Source organism: Anopheles cruzii, chromosome 3 (assembly GCF_943734635.1).
Source record: "Anopheles cruzii chromosome 3, idAnoCruzAS_RS32_06, whole genome shotgun sequence".
Classification (NCBI taxonomy): Eukaryota; Metazoa; Arthropoda; class Insecta; order Diptera; family Culicidae; genus Anopheles; species Anopheles cruzii.
The window spans coordinates 18,781,507-18,799,157 of NC_069145.1; the positions used below are offsets into that span (position 1 = coordinate 18,781,507).

The window sequence follows — 17,651 nt, forward strand, 5'->3', positions numbered from 1 at the left end:
GTGATCATCTAAAACATTGTTCGCGATCGTTAATAACCCGTTAAAACGCGATACCGTGACACCCAAACCCGTTTGACCGTCCTGCAGTTCGCGTCTTCACTGGCTTCACTGATCCGACTGGCCGACGGACGACAAACGACGGAACTGTCCCTGAAAGGTTTGTGCGAATTTGCTGCACAATTTGCACATTCCAACTGCTGCACCAGTTGAGTTGACGAAGGAGTTCGACGAACGGTTTTTTCGAAAACCGCGCAACTCGATCACTTCGTACGGGGCACGGCGTTCGGGGAAGTAACTGATAGGCCCGCCCTCTTGTATGTACCCTCTTCACACGATCACCACTTTAGCCGCCCGCCACGATCCTTCCGCAGTAAATCGAAAAAATAATAAAATTACAAATTACAGTCTGTGCACACGAGCATCACGAGGGAGAGAAGTAAAAAAAATAGTAACCGACACAGCACTCTATGATGGCAGCGTTTGAGTAAACAGCGCGGAGGCGGTTCGCTGTTTAAACTGTCGTTCAGTTTCAACTGTCAGCGCGCACCTGTGCCCATCACAGCAAACACACGGATCAGCGGCCGGGCGCAAATAAAAACCCACCGCGTGAAAACGATAACGAACAATCACCGAAAATGAAGAGTTTAAACAAACAAATTCACTGCCAGGCGAGGCGGCACACTTCTGGACACTTCTCTCCTCGGATAAGGACTTTGTCGCGCGCGCGCGTACCTTGGCTTCACTCTCGGTTTTCCTAGATGCGTCCGAACCGCACCGAATCCGGACGCTGACTGTTCAGTCCGCGAACGAATTGCTACCGAGAATTGCCGCCTGCCCGCCCAAGATTCGAGCAGTGCACAATTCGAGCGCCCGAACGGATGCGAGTGCGTGAGTTCGCGCGAACCGAACGCGGTGAAAATGAGCACCCCGATGAGTGGCGCCCGTTTGGGTGGCGTTTGCCCACAAACTGCTCGAATCACAGCTGTTTTTGGCGTACCGTGGGCCAGGCCAGGAACATTTTCGCGATAAAAGCCGTCCGGGTGGTCCGGTTGTCCGATTCGGTTTGAAGTTGATCGCTAATATATTGCCCTCGAGCTCCAGATTGCTGCGGCTCGATATCTACCAACCGGCGGCACATAAATCCACACATTCCGGGTCGCATTAATATTTTCAAATGCACACACAATTGCATCTTCAAATCTTCAGCCGCTTGCTTGGCTTTACGTCAGCACTGCGGCGCCCGTGCCAGACATGAGAAAGAATGCCGACCTCGAGACGGTTCTAGGATCCGTTCTAGGTCCTACGCATCGTGCGCCGTCGCTGATCGCTGATTTGTGTTTACATTCCGGTGCCATCAGCTGGCGGTACATTATGCAAAACTGTTGTGGAGTGGAAAAAAAGAGGCCCTCATCAGGAATGTCAAGTATTTCCGTGGCGTGCCGGGGGGGCCCACGGCAAACAAGAAACACAAAACCGCTGCAATCACATCGGATCAATCGGGCTGATGAGGAGTGCATTAATCAACCAGGTGGTGCACCTGCCGGAACGGGGCTTCGATTGAACGAATACGGAATCCACATGGATATCTGGATACTTCAACCGGCGGACGGATGCGTGTGGCAACGAATGTTAATTTGGGTTTTAGTTTTTAAGGCATTCCAAGCCCACAGATCTCCTGATTTTGGCTGTTTTGGCTGAGCCAAAAAACCCTAAAAAGGTGCCAATTTCGGCGCTCTCATTACAGTCTCTCTCGGTGGGTGTGTGTTCCAGCAAGCCAAAGGACCCATCTAGGGGCCCCAAACGGAATGGCGGAATGATTTGAATTGAATAAGTCATAAAAAAGCTACCTTCATAACCACTCGGCCCAAGTCAGTTGAGCGTGAGCCATTTCTATCTTTTGGGGAAATTTCTTGAACTGACGTGACTTTGCGAAGTCACCGGGCGAATGTCGGAGTCTCTTTAGAAAGTTGCCGGTGGCCAACAGTTCGAAAGGAGACCGGAAAGAGACCGAGAGAAAGAGAGAGGTGAGTTCTCAGCAGCATTAAGTAAATATTTTCTGCAAACATTTTGTGTGTGGAGCCATGGGACCAGACCATCAGGTCCTCGGGTCGTCAGCCCAGAGCACCGCGCCCGGCAGGGTTTTTTTAATGTAATTATCGATTTAATAAAAATAAAGAACACGATCCGGGGACAACAATTTGTTAGCCAGCTTGTCGTCGCCGACCGAGACTTTATCTTTCCAAATGAGGTCCTTAGCGCTGTGCTGAGTAGCGCAAACCCCAGCTGGGCGCGCTGGGGTTTAAATGGTCACGAACCCCACAGGACAACACACACACACACACACACCGCGGCGCGTCCTTTCGCTCAATCAGTCCACGACGGATTACGACTAGTAATGAACGCTGTGGCAACGATAACGTCGCCGGAAAGGTCGGGGAAATTGATCAAACTGATTCAACAACATCGTGGCCCGTGGCGCTGGATCGGCGGACTAGGACGCAGGATGATGTCGCAGGAAATTTGCACCGCCATAAATTATCACGCAGACGTGCCACGGACGCCCCAGCCCGACGTTTGCGTCTGAAGTGTGGCCGCCTTTTTTAAAAACGCTTAACACCAATTTGCGGCTCCATGTTTAAGACCCGTGCCGGCAATAAACACTCTTCCACTTCACGGTACTTGTTTCGGAGGCACGATGGCTGATCGTGTCACGCACTGACCCCTACGAAGGGCTGGCAATTGCTGGCGTGTGAGTTTTAGTGGCCCGACCCGTGTGTACCAAATCGAACCCAATTGAACCAATCAAATGAGGCGCCCGTGTGATAACAAAGCCGGGCGAAGTTATAAATAAATTTGGTTAGAAATGCGCGCGCCGGCACGATTGGCCCCGGTGGCCGGTGTGTCCTGACTCGCCCCTCGGAAGGGGCCAAATGGATCAAATCAACGGAGCGCGGAGCACTTAGATACTCGCCCGACAAATAGCCGGACATTCCAGAGTGGCACAGTAAGCACTTAAAAATAATACGGCAGAACCGTTTTTTCGCGGAACCTCCAGCAGCCGCGCGATCGGGCCGCGATCGTGTCGGTTAATGTAAATAATGTGCAGCACCAATTGCAGTTTCAGTTGCAGTTGCAGTGGTAGAGTGTGTGTGTGTGCCGCAGGCGACGATGATGATATCAACATACGGGTGCGCGCAATACTCGATGCAATCGTTCCGTTGTTGCTGCGCTCTCGGCGTCGTCGAGGGGCCGCGGCCAATGCCTCCCTCTGTGTCTTGTAAGATTTACGATCCGAGGCCAGTTTTTGCCACCCCTCAGAGCGGTTTCAATTCCAATTTTTTTCGTTTCGTTCGCAACAATGACCGTGAAATGTCTGCTTTGTGCAACCGTGCAAATGGTTGCCGCTTTATTGGCGCGTGAGTCAGGACCAAGCAGGAGAACTACAGGGAAATGCTTGGCGCACTGTTTTGTACATAACAATAACGGATCGTCGTGGGAGCGAAAAGTGTGGACTTCACTGTACTTTCAGTAATTTATGCCTATTCAGCCTCCGATTCCGATCGTGAGGATTGGGAGTGGTTCGCAGCGATTCTAACTTTAAGGTGACAAGGGCAAAGCAATGGGTTTCGATGGTCCAGTTAGATCGTGGATTATCAAAGGAATCGCCCACGTCAAAAGTATCGCGTTGATCAGTCTCATTCGATCTCAGGCTTGATGTTTGAGTTAGGCTCAATGACTTATTGTGAAAAAATTGTACAAGGTACTAACAACTAGGAGTACCCAATGTTTTACCGGGAATTCGATGGTGGTTTGATATGTTTCGGACCTCAATATGAGGAACGCAGCACTAGTAAATGAAGGCTAGTGAATTTGATTGTGAATTTTTTGACAGTTACTCAACAACACTTCGGCCAGATTGGACGCGCAGTTTTGGTCCCACAATAGTTTGAATGTATTGATGTAAATGTTTTTGTGAAAAAGTACAAAATCGAGTATCGGGGTGTCATTAAATATTTGTTTTTGAAAGACAATACGTCTACGCAAATCAAAGATGAGCTCTGTGTATGGCGACTCTGTAGCATCATTTACCATTACCATTTACCATCATCTGTGAAATTTTGGTCATTAACATTTAAACGATGCCGTAAGAGCTTGGGAGACATTGAACGTTCCGGACGTCCAAACACTGCAGCTACATCACCAAAGATCGTCAAATGGTACTAGAGGACCACCAAATCAACTGCAGCAGATAGAAGAGGTTATGAACATGTCAGAAAAACATGTCTGTCACATTTAAAATCAACATTGAGATATGAGAAAGCTGTCTGGGCGTTGTCTGCTGCGTTTGCTCACGTTGCCATCACGTTGTCCAGCGGTTGCCATGGCGAAAACCCGCGAATTACGGTTTGAGCTGTATGACTATCCGCGTTATTCACCAGATTTGGCCCGATAGTGACTTCTTTTTGTTCCCCGGTTCGGAAAATTTCGCTCGCAGTACAGGGATGTTCGTAAAATCGTTTGACAGGGACGTTGCGTGCAAATTAAAAATGGCAAACCCCTCGCAACCATTTAGCCGAGGTCGTGCCTCTCTCCATTTCTTAGACACCGGGTTTGCGCTTCATTGTAAGTCACAAGTTTTTATTCTTGCCAAAACTACTTCTAGGCCAATGAGTTTTACGTTTAGTCACTCTCTTAGCTCGGTTCGGGGAAAGGTCCGTGCCCAAGGGCCCGGCAAGAGTGGTGAGGCCACCGGTGCCCAAAACTTCCAACAATTCGATTTCAGCCGCAATGTCCTTCCCGGCCGGTCCTTGCCTGTGGGGCCTGTGTGTGCGGTCCGTAATAAATATTTGAAGTCACGCAAACGAATCGAACGAAGCCATATCGTTTGTATTAATATAACGAAAAAGTGCACGAAAGAAGCATTAACATAAAACTCCGTTGGCGTGGCTATCTATATGACGGGGAGGCCGTTGAGTTTTCAAAAAGCGATTGCCACTGTCCAATTTGAGTTGGTGACTGCTAACTTTGCCCAACGCGAACCACGATGCCACGCCGTGTCGTGCTTATGGGAGATTGACTTTGGCCCAGGCGACCGACGCAGGCGAACAGTGTCCTGGCGCAGGATTCTCCCAACCACGGGGGCATCTATTTTGTAATTTATTCTCGGTCTTCTGTTCGGCATTGTTTTACCTGTTTGCGATACGATTTGACTGGCCACAAGCGGGCTCCAGCGTACGGCCCGTCAACACACGAGCCACGAGCCACGAGCCTTGGCATGTTTTCGCTAATTATCTTTGTTTTTCGGCAGAAACTTTAGTTTGCAATCACAGAGCGCGGCACGGAGCTGCAGTCAATACTGCCGGTCCCGGCAAGGTTTCGGGAGTCCTACCGGGAGTCCCTGAAAGCCTACAACTGGTGGCGTATAATTAGCTCTGGACGCTGGACGTTGCCAAAGGTCAGGTATCGCGCTCCCGGCTAGAATCGACCATCGATCGAACATTTGTACTATGGAGGTGCACAATTGTGGATTTAGAGGTTTATCTAAGTTTTGACGTGTTTCATGAGGTCGCTCTTTAGCAACAGACGTAATCGGTTGCTTTCAAGCGCTTGAATCTTTCCCGCAGAAAAGTGTGTCATCACGGTGACTTTCTTGGAGAACACTTTAGCCTGTTGGATGACCAACATAATCCGAAGCACAAACTGGAGGGTAAATGTCTATGTCCTCAAAATGGCACGGGCAAAGTTTGTTTGTGTTTGCTCTCTGTTCGCTCAGCCCGACGGACACGGCAAGGTGTGCGATTATTACATTATTTTTCCACCTTGTTTCGTGCGTCCTGGCGACTGTGGGAGCTTTTTGCTCCAAAACAGTAAACCGTCCCCGAAAGAATAGCTCATATCCTTGGTAAATATCGTCCTTTTAACTTTCGGGAGCGATGGAAAAGTCAACAGAACAGTGGTTGAGATGATGAAAACAATTATCCAACACCGTGGTCCATGGTGAGTTTTCCTTCCAAATAAAAAGTCCTGACATCTTTTCCATCATCTTCTTCTTTCTTTAGAAGAAAAGCATTATTAAACCCTGTGCTGTTGTTCGCATCTGGTTTATTCCATCTGCAGCGTCCCACGACAGCCCGGATGCTCTATTACTTCTTAATCACCGATGTAAAACGTAAAGATACGCGTGTCGGTCCCTTTCAACGCAACGCTTCCGCGGAACTCGCGTTTGATGACGTCGGTCTGCCCTAGTTAAGTGGCGGCTCCACACAAAGCTCGAGTTCTTAGCAAAATCACAATTTCGCTGCTCTCGTAGCGGCAACCCGTTTCCCGTTAAATGACGCGAAACATGACTTTCCCAGAGACCCCCAGGAAGTGAACGGTACTCTAGCTGCCTTTAGGAAGTGCCTAAGCGAAACGCACGCTGTACTTCCCATTGCACTTCGTAGCTTGATTCTAATTTCGTGCTGTTTTGCAGATGCCGGCTTGAAATAGTTTCACTTTTCCTGTACCATTTCTCCATCTTTTATTTTTCTGTTTTGGGGTCGCATCAGACAAACGCCTCGCTTCAAGTGGCGTTACTCGAAAAGAGGCTCCACGAAAGGGTAGTCCGCGCGCGTCGTGTGTTTTCCTTTAACCTGACAGAGCTTGCCGCCGCTTCGACTGTTGCCTGCGTAATTACGTTCGACCAATTAGCATTATGCATATTGCACTTTGCATTTGCATACATCCACAAGACGAGCAAAAGGCGACCTCCATTCGGGTCCATGGTAAAAAAAAAGAAACACAGCAGTGTGGATGGATCGTACGAACACTTTTGCAAACACTCGAGCCCCGGCCAGCTTGCCAGTTTTTCTGCACCATCGCCCGCGATTTGGCCCAAATCGTGGATGCTCATCTGCTGTACACCAATCCGGTCCGAACGCCTGGCGAAAAACTCGCTCCGGAACCGTACCGAACATATTTCAAACCGGCACCGTCAATCGACGAGGCCATCGCGCGCGGTGTCAAATGGGAGCTACCTGCCGTTTCGGGGTTTCAAATGTCCACACGTACACGTGGTCCCGGGCTCCGGGGGAGGAAAGCTTATGCCCCGAATCCGGGCCTCGCACTTGAAGGAGAATTTTAAATCGCAGTCCATCACCAAACCCAAAAGGACCAAAAATCAGAAGGGCACGAGGTGTCTGCCTCTGCTTTCGCCCGGGGGCCCGATTCTTTTTATCGATGTCGTTGCTAGGCGAGCCACCAAAGCTGGTACTAGGTTACTAGCTGACCTTCGGCATCCAGCGTGTTGTTAGGTGACACTTTTAATTAGTTTAGTAACGCGACAAGGGTGAAGTAACACTGATTCGTTGATGTAGATTTTTTTGTCCGGTTCTAACGTCTAACACCAAATTGAGGATCGATTCAATGGGCATGCTTCATGCTGTGTTCGGTCCTGTGTTCGGGGTGCAATATTTTCCCGCTTGGTGCGAAGAATTACCCCAAGTGGGCGCCACCGGCATCTTCCGGTTGCGATAGATTGATTTTTGCGCCGCTTTTGTAGCACAACAAAAGAGATTCGTGGGGATTTCGGGAAAACTAGTTAACGTGCGGACCGATATTTGAACTGATCCTTTCCAAGCCCTTCATTCCGTCATTTGAATGATGAAGAAAAGCCGAGAGGGAAATAAATTTCATTTCACATAAATTGAGTTTTGAAAAACGTAGAATCAAATCCAAAGTTGAAGCAAATCAATTGTACTAAACATATAACAACATTCAGTTCTTCTTCAATCTAATCCGCCGTACAACAGGTTTAGTTTCTTGTCGATGTCGAGTGAATATTCCAGCAGCTTCCAGAGTCCTAGCTTTCCCTGCTCACGCTCAGCGCATCGATTTATGAACCCCGAAAGCATAATAATACGACCCACGAACAGTAAACCCACTGCCTTTTTACTGCCCATCTTTAAAGTGTATCTTCAACGAGATCTGTTTGTCCACTTCGAGCATCGAGCATTTAGTAAACATTTAAAAAAAACGCGGCCATCGAAGCATGGCAAACGCGTGCATTAGTCGCGCTCGGCGGGTGGCGATCGCCGTGTCCCGACTGTGGGCAGTTTGTTGACCGAGCCCGGGAGCTGGAGCTGCCGAAATCACAACAGCGGAACGCACCGGCCAAAAAGTCAACCAGAGTTGGGGGAGAAAAAGACAAATTGTTTCCCCGTTTTTAAGGGACCGCTTTCAGGACACACCGCAAAATGGGGCGTAAACTTTGCGGCGCGCACTCGAGCATGAAGCACACACCCCCAGAACTCGACACCCGTCCCGTCCCGGGAGCTACGGGGCATCCCGGCAGACCAAGGAGCAGTCTCTCGTGCACTCTCTCTCCCGCGACGAGTGTATCTCACGAAACCGCACACCGAGGAACGCTCTCAGGATCGACACACACACGCATGTACGTGATGTGGCCAAGGAGCTCCCCGGTTTTTTGGGGGCGAGACCAAAAAAGCGGACGCGATGAGATTGTGCCGCTCTGAGGGTCGTCTTCTAATCAAAGCAGCGAACAACCACCCGCTGGTTCGTGGCCTTCGGGATCGGGAGCATCATCGGGCGAAGGGGGGATTCGTGGACCGTGGGACAAGGAATTACATATTTAATGCCGATTCGGAACGGCCCAGCGGGTGGTGTCGGGTTTTTTGGTAGCATTGCTACCGTTCGGTTACGGGAAACGGAACCGCTCTGGAATGCAAGGGGACAAAAAAAAAAGGGATTTGTACTCACCATGGACGGGCTCCTCTTCCTCCTCTTCGTCCTCCTCGTCCTCCTCCTTGGCGCAGTCCCGCTCGTCCGTGCCCTCAACACAGTCCCTGTGACCGTCGCAAAGCTTCGCCCGCGTGATGCACCGATGGTCGCAGAAGAACTCCTCCTTGCTGCAATCGCTCGGAACCTCTGAGGGGTGGTGGATCAGAGGAAAAAGGAAACGAAGCACATTAGGCAGTATTCAAGTGCGGCCACGAGATGATTGTGAAGCGAGTAGAGTTGTTGGTTGAGGGTTATCTTTTCCATCCCAACAGACCGCACAGCGATGAAGGATGTAGCAAATGGCTGTAGCTGCTCTGTCCGGGTTCTTAACGTCGAACAGGTGTTTTCGCCAATCATTAGTAGCTCGGTGACAATGTGATTTTAGGTAGCGACGTACACGATGACACACACAAACACGCACACACAGGGGGCAAGTTAGAGATTAGTTCCGGCGCAGAGATACGGGGCGTCGATGGGCGAATTGTGTTTTGGAAGATGTGGACACACTAGATAAGATGCGAGCATGAGCGATGAGTTCGGTGAATGGTATGGCAGATGGAATACGGACATCTTTGCGGACTAATTATTCAAAAATTGAGCGAGAAAATGGATGTACTAATCACGAAACATTTTAAACGGTAATTGTTTACACGTTTCGCTTGTCAGTTAGCAACGAAAAGAGACTAAAGATGAGTGAATAAGCGTACAAAATGGTCAAAATGATGCTGTAAAATTAGTCTGGCAACGAACACGAACACGTAGAAGAAACTAGTCCAAGTGGTTGACCGCGACCTAATGAAAATCAAGCTATGGAGTTGAAGATCGATGAATCCTGAAAGCGTGTGAATGGAATGGAAATCAAAGACACAACCAAACGAGGCCAAACAGAAAACACAAAACCCGAAAACAGTAAACACAAAGAAGCACACTGGCACAGTAAGAAGAAAATAAGCCGCATCAGGACACCAATGTGTCCCACACCAAGGAGAAGCCACCCAAAAGAGAGAGTGAAACAAACAGACAAAGAACAAAACAACACAACACAAGAAATGCCGAAATAGTGATGCGGAAAAAAGAGGAATAAAATCAAAACAAAACCAACTTGGGCACCGATCGGGATCTTCGTCCTCGCCGTTCGGGCAGTCGACGTGGCCGTCGCACTTTTGGATCGCACAAATGAACACCGGCGTTTGGCCGCAGCGGACCTTATCGTCGCCCCGGCACTTGTCCAGCAGCGGCCCGTCGTCCTTGATCGCCGGCACCGTCGTCGTCTCGCGGGCACCGTCGTCCTCGGTTCGCTCGTGCAGCAACCTATTCTCCACCAACTCTTCTTCTTCCTCTTCCTCATCATCATCCTCGTCCTCCTCACCGTAGGCGTTGTCTTCCGAACCGTCCGAACCGGACGGGGTATCCTCCGTGACCGGATCGAGAATCACTTCGTCGGTGGCGACCTCACGCGGCGCGTCTGAAGGTACGCGGCGCGCATAGGGGAGAGAGAGGGTTAATAGTGGGCAGCCGCCATTAGTCGGAACCAGGAACGGGAGGTGCTGGGGTGGGGGCGGTCACAAACATTCATCACATTGTGGTGCGGAAGAAACAAAAAAAACTCGCCCAAAACACCACAAACGGTCGTGTGTGGTGTGACCTAAAGTATTAATCCTAAAGTAACTCCTCGCAAACTCAGAAAAGACCAAATCACATTCCTACGATCGAAACACAACCCGGTGCTCCCGGCTGGTTCCTCTCGCTATGGTGGAGCAGGAATGGACCAAAACAACGAGAAAATCTAGCGGCTAGGTGGAGCGAAAAGTAGTGCCCGGCCCCGGCCAGACAACAACGGCAGCGTCAATTTACCGGCATCGTCCGCCAGCGTCAGCGAGAGTCCTTCCGGGCGCAGCGAGTACCGGGTGCCGCTCTGCAGCTGGGCGCGTATCTTCTCCTCCATGTCGTCCAGGTTGAAGTCCTTTGGAGCGGTCAGCTCGAGCGTCACCAGTGTGAGCTTCTTGTCGGAGGGATAGGGGCTGAAAAACAGAAGGTCAAAATAAGTGCGTTTAGTACAAGAAAAGGGACAATCAACAATTCGTCGTTAAGTTTTCGTTTATCGTTTTTATCAATGAGCTATCTGGCCTGCGATTAGATCCTCAGATCAGATCAAATCCTTGCAAATTATTAAATATGGCGATGATGTAAAAATGTTGTAAAACTCAGGACTAGGGTAGTTTAACCCGGCAAATGTTACGAGCAGTAGATTTAATCATGTGTACGAGTTCTTTGGCTTTAATCAATTGTTATCTGTGTGTTGCGTGATAAACAAAAGCTACACAAATCCCTGATATCCATGCGAAGTCGTATCCGAGCACGTGCTGACCGAGGAAAAGCGCGCCAAATTGGGGCAAATGAACATCCAAGTGTGTGCAATGTATGCAACATTGCACACAACTCGCGTCGGTTCATCCGAACTTTTCCGAACTGATCCGTTCGGATAAACGCGGATGAACGCGTTCATCCGACGGCTGATCCGATTCGGATTTCGGTCGCGCGCGTAAAAACGCTATACGAAGTAGATAGCGAAAAGAAGTTTAGAAAGAAGAAAGCTTTGAATATGAGGTTAAAAGAGCAAAATTATGACGCTTAAATGACATTTCAATTTAATCTCGCCCTTTGTGGTCATACGTCTAGACCTGGTATACTTACTCCATCTGCTTGGCGGTGGCCAGCGAGTCTGTCACGAGTGCGTTGTCGACCAGCCGCTTCACTTCGCCGGAAATGCGTGCCAGCCGGTCGGAGTTGCGGGCCGGATCGCGCAGACTGGTCTCGAACGGTTCCGGAACCGTGAGCATAATTTTATCTGTCAAAACAAAAGAGAGTGCACCGGGGTCAATCACGAAGCAAGGCCTGTCGGGGGACCAGTCACTTACACGTCGCCCAGCTGTCATCGGTCAGACCGTTTTCACCGGAACCCTCGAACCCGCTGCCCTCATCGTCGACGGGTCCCTCGTCGAACTGGCGTTTCGAGCGGACACCGGCGAAACGGCCGGACTTGCCCGTGAACGCCGGCGCTGCTCGGCTCTGACCGACCGCAAGCTTGCGGGGCTTGCCGTGCGGTCGATCCTGTTTGACCACGGGCACTCCTCTGTTCGATGCCGATGGCTTCGAGCCTTTCTCCACGCGCTTCCGCTGCTTCTGCATCTTTTTCTTCGCTTCTCTGGCCTTCTTTCGTTTGGCCCGCTTCGTTTCGTTCCGGTCACCGCTGGAAGTGGCCATTTTGGGAGTTTTCGGATCGGTGCCACTATCCGTGGATGCACTCCACAGGTTGTCGATGCTACGCTTGATCCGCTTTACACTACGCATCAACCAGCTCTGGTCGTCGCCCTGGTTGGTGTCCCTGGGTGGTAAACCGACCTCGTTGGCCGACTCATCCTCCTGGTCCTCTTCCTCGTCGGCGTCCAGCTCCTCCGCGCCGTCCTCGGTGGACAAGTCAGCGTACCACGCTTCCTCCGTGTCCCGCTCGGTGGACTCGGATTCGGCCAGCAGGGCCGCCACCGGACGGCCCGTTACGCGATCGGCATCGTCCAGCAGGAGCGGCTTTGTGTCCACCAGCGTTGCCACCGAAGGCGAACTTTCGTCCTCGAACACCAGATCGTTGTCGTAGGATTTCTGGGAAGAAACGGATCAAGGGGTTACTTTGATTTGCTAAGGTGTAATACGAACAGGATTCTGTCAGTAAAACGATTGTTTTCGAAACGTCAAAGTGGTAAAACAGTTGGCAAACAAACAACACAAAGTAGTCTGGTTGCGTAAGTGGAAGGAAGTACACAAACCTTAAGTTTCCCAAAGTAAACAAAGAACCAATTAAATCACAACAAGAAAATGTAAAGAACAAAGAATAAATATAAGTGAAAGAACGCAAACCCAAAAACTATACTCGAACGGTAATGTTTCTCAGTCTTAAAAAAGTGTGATTTGTTTAACGAAACTGTTGAATGTTCGGCAAAGTCCATAGCGTACTAATGTGATTCTTAAAAACTTTCCAACTTTCACCACGAAGGGCTTTGCAAATAGCGCATGAAGAGCAGTGAAAGAAAATTAGAAAGGGCGAGAAGTAAACGAAACAATAATGACTTAATCCCGCACACCAAGAGAGTTGTTTAAAGAGAAGATAAAAAGCGAAGCTCCACACGGGAACGGAAAAGTTCGGCGATCTATAGGTCGATTTCTTTCCGAGTTCGAAAAAAGTTTGTAAACGAATCCCTGCAATCAAGATGAAAAATCGATCGTCGCGGTGCCGCAAGAAAGATCCGTGGTCGGGCCGTGGTGGAGTGGTTCACACCCTCTCTCGGAGGGTAGGTACCTTACTTCGACGATGATGGCGACAACGACGACGAACACCCATTAATGCACAAAAGACAAGGCTAAAGCATCTTCGAAACGTGCTCGTCCTTTCGCGGATGGGGCCCCGCAAAAAGACAATTCCCCATTCGCAACTGCATCCATAACGAGCCGGCTGATGGGCCCTCGCCGTCAGCGAAGGAGCCCACCCTGTCGCCAACCCAGTACCCAGTTCTTAAATTTCCATCGAAACGGATCCTCAACCACCCGAACCGGGGGAGCTTTGACTGACTGACGGCGCCCGTACCGTACGACCGGAGCCGGGGCCGAAAATGTTTAATCAAATATTCCGGGCACGCGACGGCAATTTTAACCGCTCGTGCGGCGTGCTCATTTCGTGCGCCCAGCAGCCCCCCGCCTGGTTTCCCGGACCGCACCGGGCGGTTTTTCCACTTGGCACCGGTCCAACCAGAGTAACGTGGAACGTTTGCCTGGACGGAACCGTTAGGAAAGCGATCGAAACGGTGGCCGTCCTCGGCCATGAAGCCTTGGGCCTTCAAGGGCCAAGTTCATTCATGGTGGACCGTATCCTTCTGCTTTCTTCTGCGAAACGGTCACTGCACTTGTGTCCGGTGGTGGTCAGAACACTTCCGACTGAATCCGGTCGCTCACTAGCTGATCAGGAGAATGCACCGAGCACTGGGCATAACTTCTGAAGTGTTTAAGTCAAATTATGCTGTAAAAATTGACGCTGGAGTTCATTCACTTCCCATCAAACAACAGCGATAAATGGCGTTTGGCTTGTTGCTTGCGCCCTCGGTCCCCTTTGCGGTGGTCGGAAAGAAAAACACGTTGTTTGCGAGGGAGAGTGAACGATTCGATGCTGGACGAGAGGCGCAGCACCGCGCGAAAAAAAATTACGTGCCACGCTGGAAGCCCGAGAATTGATGAGATTTTTCCCACAAACAGCAAGCTGGCGGTGGGAGCCCATTTGCGCGGATCATTAATGTTACGTCCGTTCGGTCGGACGAAGGCGGGCTCCGGCGTTTTTATATTTCTGCACCCGCTTTCGTGCCTGACCAGACCAGGGGAGTCGGTCTTCGGTGGCTTCGGGAAAACAACACTGATTTTACAAGCAAAGGACCATCGCAGGAAGGACCGTGGTGTTGTTTGCGGCGAGCGTACTTTACGCGCCGTTAACATTCCGAACATGTTTTGCGCCTCACGAAAGGGGCGCACATCATCGTGCCGGAAGTGGTTTTATGCTGCGAATGAATTGTCTAATATTTTGACCGTCATTCACCCTGATCCTGGGCGGCTAATGGCACACTTGATTTGTACAGGCGAAGGGCGATCGACAAGCAGCAGCAGAGGTTTACTTGGGCCATTTGTTTGGGTCATCGGAAGTCATTCCCAATTGAAGAGATAATTGTAAACGTCTTTCGATAATTTAAGCTAATAAAAAGGTTTAATTCAAAAAGGTCCTGATGCAGCAAAGATCAAAAACTCATCCGGCCCCACCAAACGAGTACCAGAGCTTGCTTCCTGCGATCTCTGCGCACTACCAAACATGGTCTTGCCGTTGCCGACCAACCTGCCCAACCCACCGACGAACCTAACCTACATTTCGGTCCGTTTCCGCCACGGACGACGGCGGCCACGTTGCGCAAGCGGCTAAAAGCCATTCCTAGTTACAGCGCCCCCCAAGCCTCAACATATTAGAGCGCTGTCGCAATCGTGGCCAGCATATCCCCTTGGTCCACTGCCACGAACAGGAAGGAACCGAGCCCCCACATCCGATGCCGACGGACGCAAAGTGATCGACTGGCGGCGCGACAGTGCGGCCCGCGAAAAGGCGCCAGAACCTCGTAACACCCAACATTTGTCACATCTAGCAGGGAATGCGTTAAATCAGAAACCGCCCGGCCCGGCCCCGGGGCCGGTTGATTGATTTATGATGGCACGGCAAGTGGCAAGGGTTGGGATATCGATGCGGGAACTAAAAATAGGGCCAGCGAGCACCGGAGAGCGCGAGAATTGAAACAAATCACTCGATCCTCGGTCCCTCCGTTAAGAGCGTCCCAGTAATTGGGCCCGACACTGATGGTTAGAGATAGTTGATGAACTTGGCCGGCCTACCTCCCGAATCGCTGGTGGCAAACGAATTGAAGACTTGCCGAGCGCACGGGCTTGATTAATTCGATTCGCCCCCGGAGCCGATGCTACAATGTTGCTGGACCGCGGTGATCGAGTGCAGCGAAAAATGCGGTGGTTCCTGTGTTGAGGCCATCATTCTAGCGGCACGATCGTGGGACGACTGTAAATGGAGCTGATTGCCGCCGCGGACAAGCCAACAACATCCTTGTGTCCAGGCACCGGAGATTCCTCCAAGTCTATGGTCTATGTGGCTAAGAACGTTGCGTGGTCCGCAAGTAAATTGACTCGTCGGCGGCCGTCGGTGTCCGGAATGGATTTGCATGACAACACACCCGACAACGGCGCCCGTGTCCGAATGATATCATCCTATGCTCGCCGATGCTCGCCTGTGAGAAGTACGCCGGAAGCGAACACTTTGTCAGCCCCAGGAATCAAGAGTGACAGACCGACGAACATGGTGCGCTCGCCACGTGCCCCGATTACGGCAATTGCGCGCCCCGACGCTAGTTGAAACGCGACCCCTCCCGAGGAAGATCGCCACCAATCCGGCATTCTGGATCGCATTGAAAAGTCACACCGATCGGAAGTCACGGTCGTCTCGCCGCATCGGAAAATGACACCCCGGAACACCGATATATAGGGCAGGCGACGCTCGGGCAGGCACTAAAAATAGACCTCCATCATCTGGCTATTTTGAACGGCGTCCCAAGAAATGCGTGCGTGTGTGCTGGTGTGTTGGGAGGGCCACCCCGCCCCGGTCCGGAGCAACAGACAACCGCAGAAACCACGCCACGGCCAGGCCAGTAAACATCGTAAAAACCCCAGCCCCAGGTCGGTCCGATGCGAAAGATCGTGCCTCTATCGCGACTGTTGACTTTGGACCCCTATCGCATACCGACTGGTCACAAGTCCAAGACGACCAGCACACACACACGCAAAGGGAAACAATCGATGTTTTGTTCGAAGGCTTGATGGGGCTGGAACACACATTAGTCGCTGATGGAACTAGCGCGAAGTCTCATCGTGAGAAAATGCCTCATACAAAGTGTTACACATTTAACGTTTTCGTCACTAAAATTATTAACTGTATCTTCTATTCCTTTGCTGTCTGTTTTATTCACTTCTGCTTAATTCACAACTTTCGCTGTTCTTCCTTTAATAAAGTTTCGTTATTGTTTTCTTATTTTTAAGTCTTGTGTTTGTTTTTCATTTTAACACAAACTATTTGCCCTTTACGTTCTCGCAATTCGTGCGAAAAATCGGAACCAAATACTTCCCTCAACATGCTTCGAAAATACGGCGTTTTGAGTGGTTCTTCTTGGAACCCTGAATGCAGTCACCTTCAGTCCGCGCTGCATTGAGCGCGCGCGCGTACGTCATCGTTACGACGACGGGCGTGATCTCATCTGTATCAGTCGTTTGGCCGATCCACACACGACACCCGGCCCCCGGACTGCCGGAGAACATGGATCGCGTTGGGTGACACATGATATTCATAATTAACGGTCATCTTGCTATCATCGGACACTGATGGGCCCCTTCACGCGCGGTCGGCTCACACATTTAAATGAGATATAATTAAGACAAAGCGGACGCGGCTCTAACGACAGAAGGAATTATCGTGGAAAGAAGACGATCCCGCAACCCGAAGACGTTCGCCGGTTGGGGCAAGAAAAATGGCGCACCATTTCTCCATCCCGCAAACGATCGGAAAATCGTGCCGCCGCGTGAAAAGTGCGCCGGGAGAAGGATCGCGGCGATCGACGGGCGAGTTTTGCCCATTTTCACACGCACTTTTTCGCGGCTCGCGCCGATGATGTCATGCGTCTTTTATTGCTTCGCCCCTGACTGGATATGAACGAATTTTTATTTCTGACCCGAAACGAAACATTCATCTTCATCCCGGCCGGGCCGGGCCGGGCCGGCGTATGATGTAATGGCCCAGCAGCGCCGGGCCATCCAAAGGGCGCATCGTTTTATCACTTTACATTAACTGGGGGGCCCTATTAACCGGAAAGCGCAAGCTGTGGCTGTGGGGGTTATGGCTTTTAATGGACGACAAATGTTTAACCTGCCTCGTTGAGCGTGCGAGTCTCTTTTACGATTTTGTCGCAATTTCACAAGCGCCATTTCAATTATGGGGTTGTTAAAGTTTAAAACATACTGTTACTAGACGAACTTCGCAACAGAAAATTTGCAGTACCTGTTCAAGAAATCATTTTAAAACAAAGTTTATGTAATTTAAATTATGTGGTCGATACTAGAAACTGATGATCGCACTGTATGGCAGATGGTATGGGGAACTAGGTTACCATTCGACCAGTTTTACAGATGAAATGCCGCTCTCCGTTACCATCTAAGGTGTCGAGACATTAGCTCGAAGACAC

The 17,651-nt window shown here is 50.5% G+C and overlaps 1 protein-coding gene across 1 annotated transcript in view; it reads right to left on the reverse strand.

Moving 5' to 3' along the window:
• Positions 1 to 17,651, reverse strand: part of LOC128269986 (basement membrane-specific heparan sulfate proteoglycan core protein) — an 84,434-nt gene that overhangs the window by 44,449 nt on the left and 22,334 nt on the right. The window contains exons 2-6 of the mRNA XM_053007390.1: positions 11,697 to 12,435; positions 11,473 to 11,626; positions 10,617 to 10,799; positions 9,877 to 10,089; positions 8,810 to 8,915 (exon numbers count right to left, since the gene is read on the reverse strand). Coding sequence (XP_052863350.1) covers positions 8,810 to 8,915; positions 9,877 to 10,089; positions 10,617 to 10,799; positions 11,473 to 11,626; positions 11,697 to 12,435 — 1,395 coding nt within the window. The remainder of the gene's footprint in view (positions 1 to 8,809; positions 8,916 to 9,876; positions 10,090 to 10,616; positions 10,800 to 11,472; positions 11,627 to 11,696; positions 12,436 to 17,651) is intronic.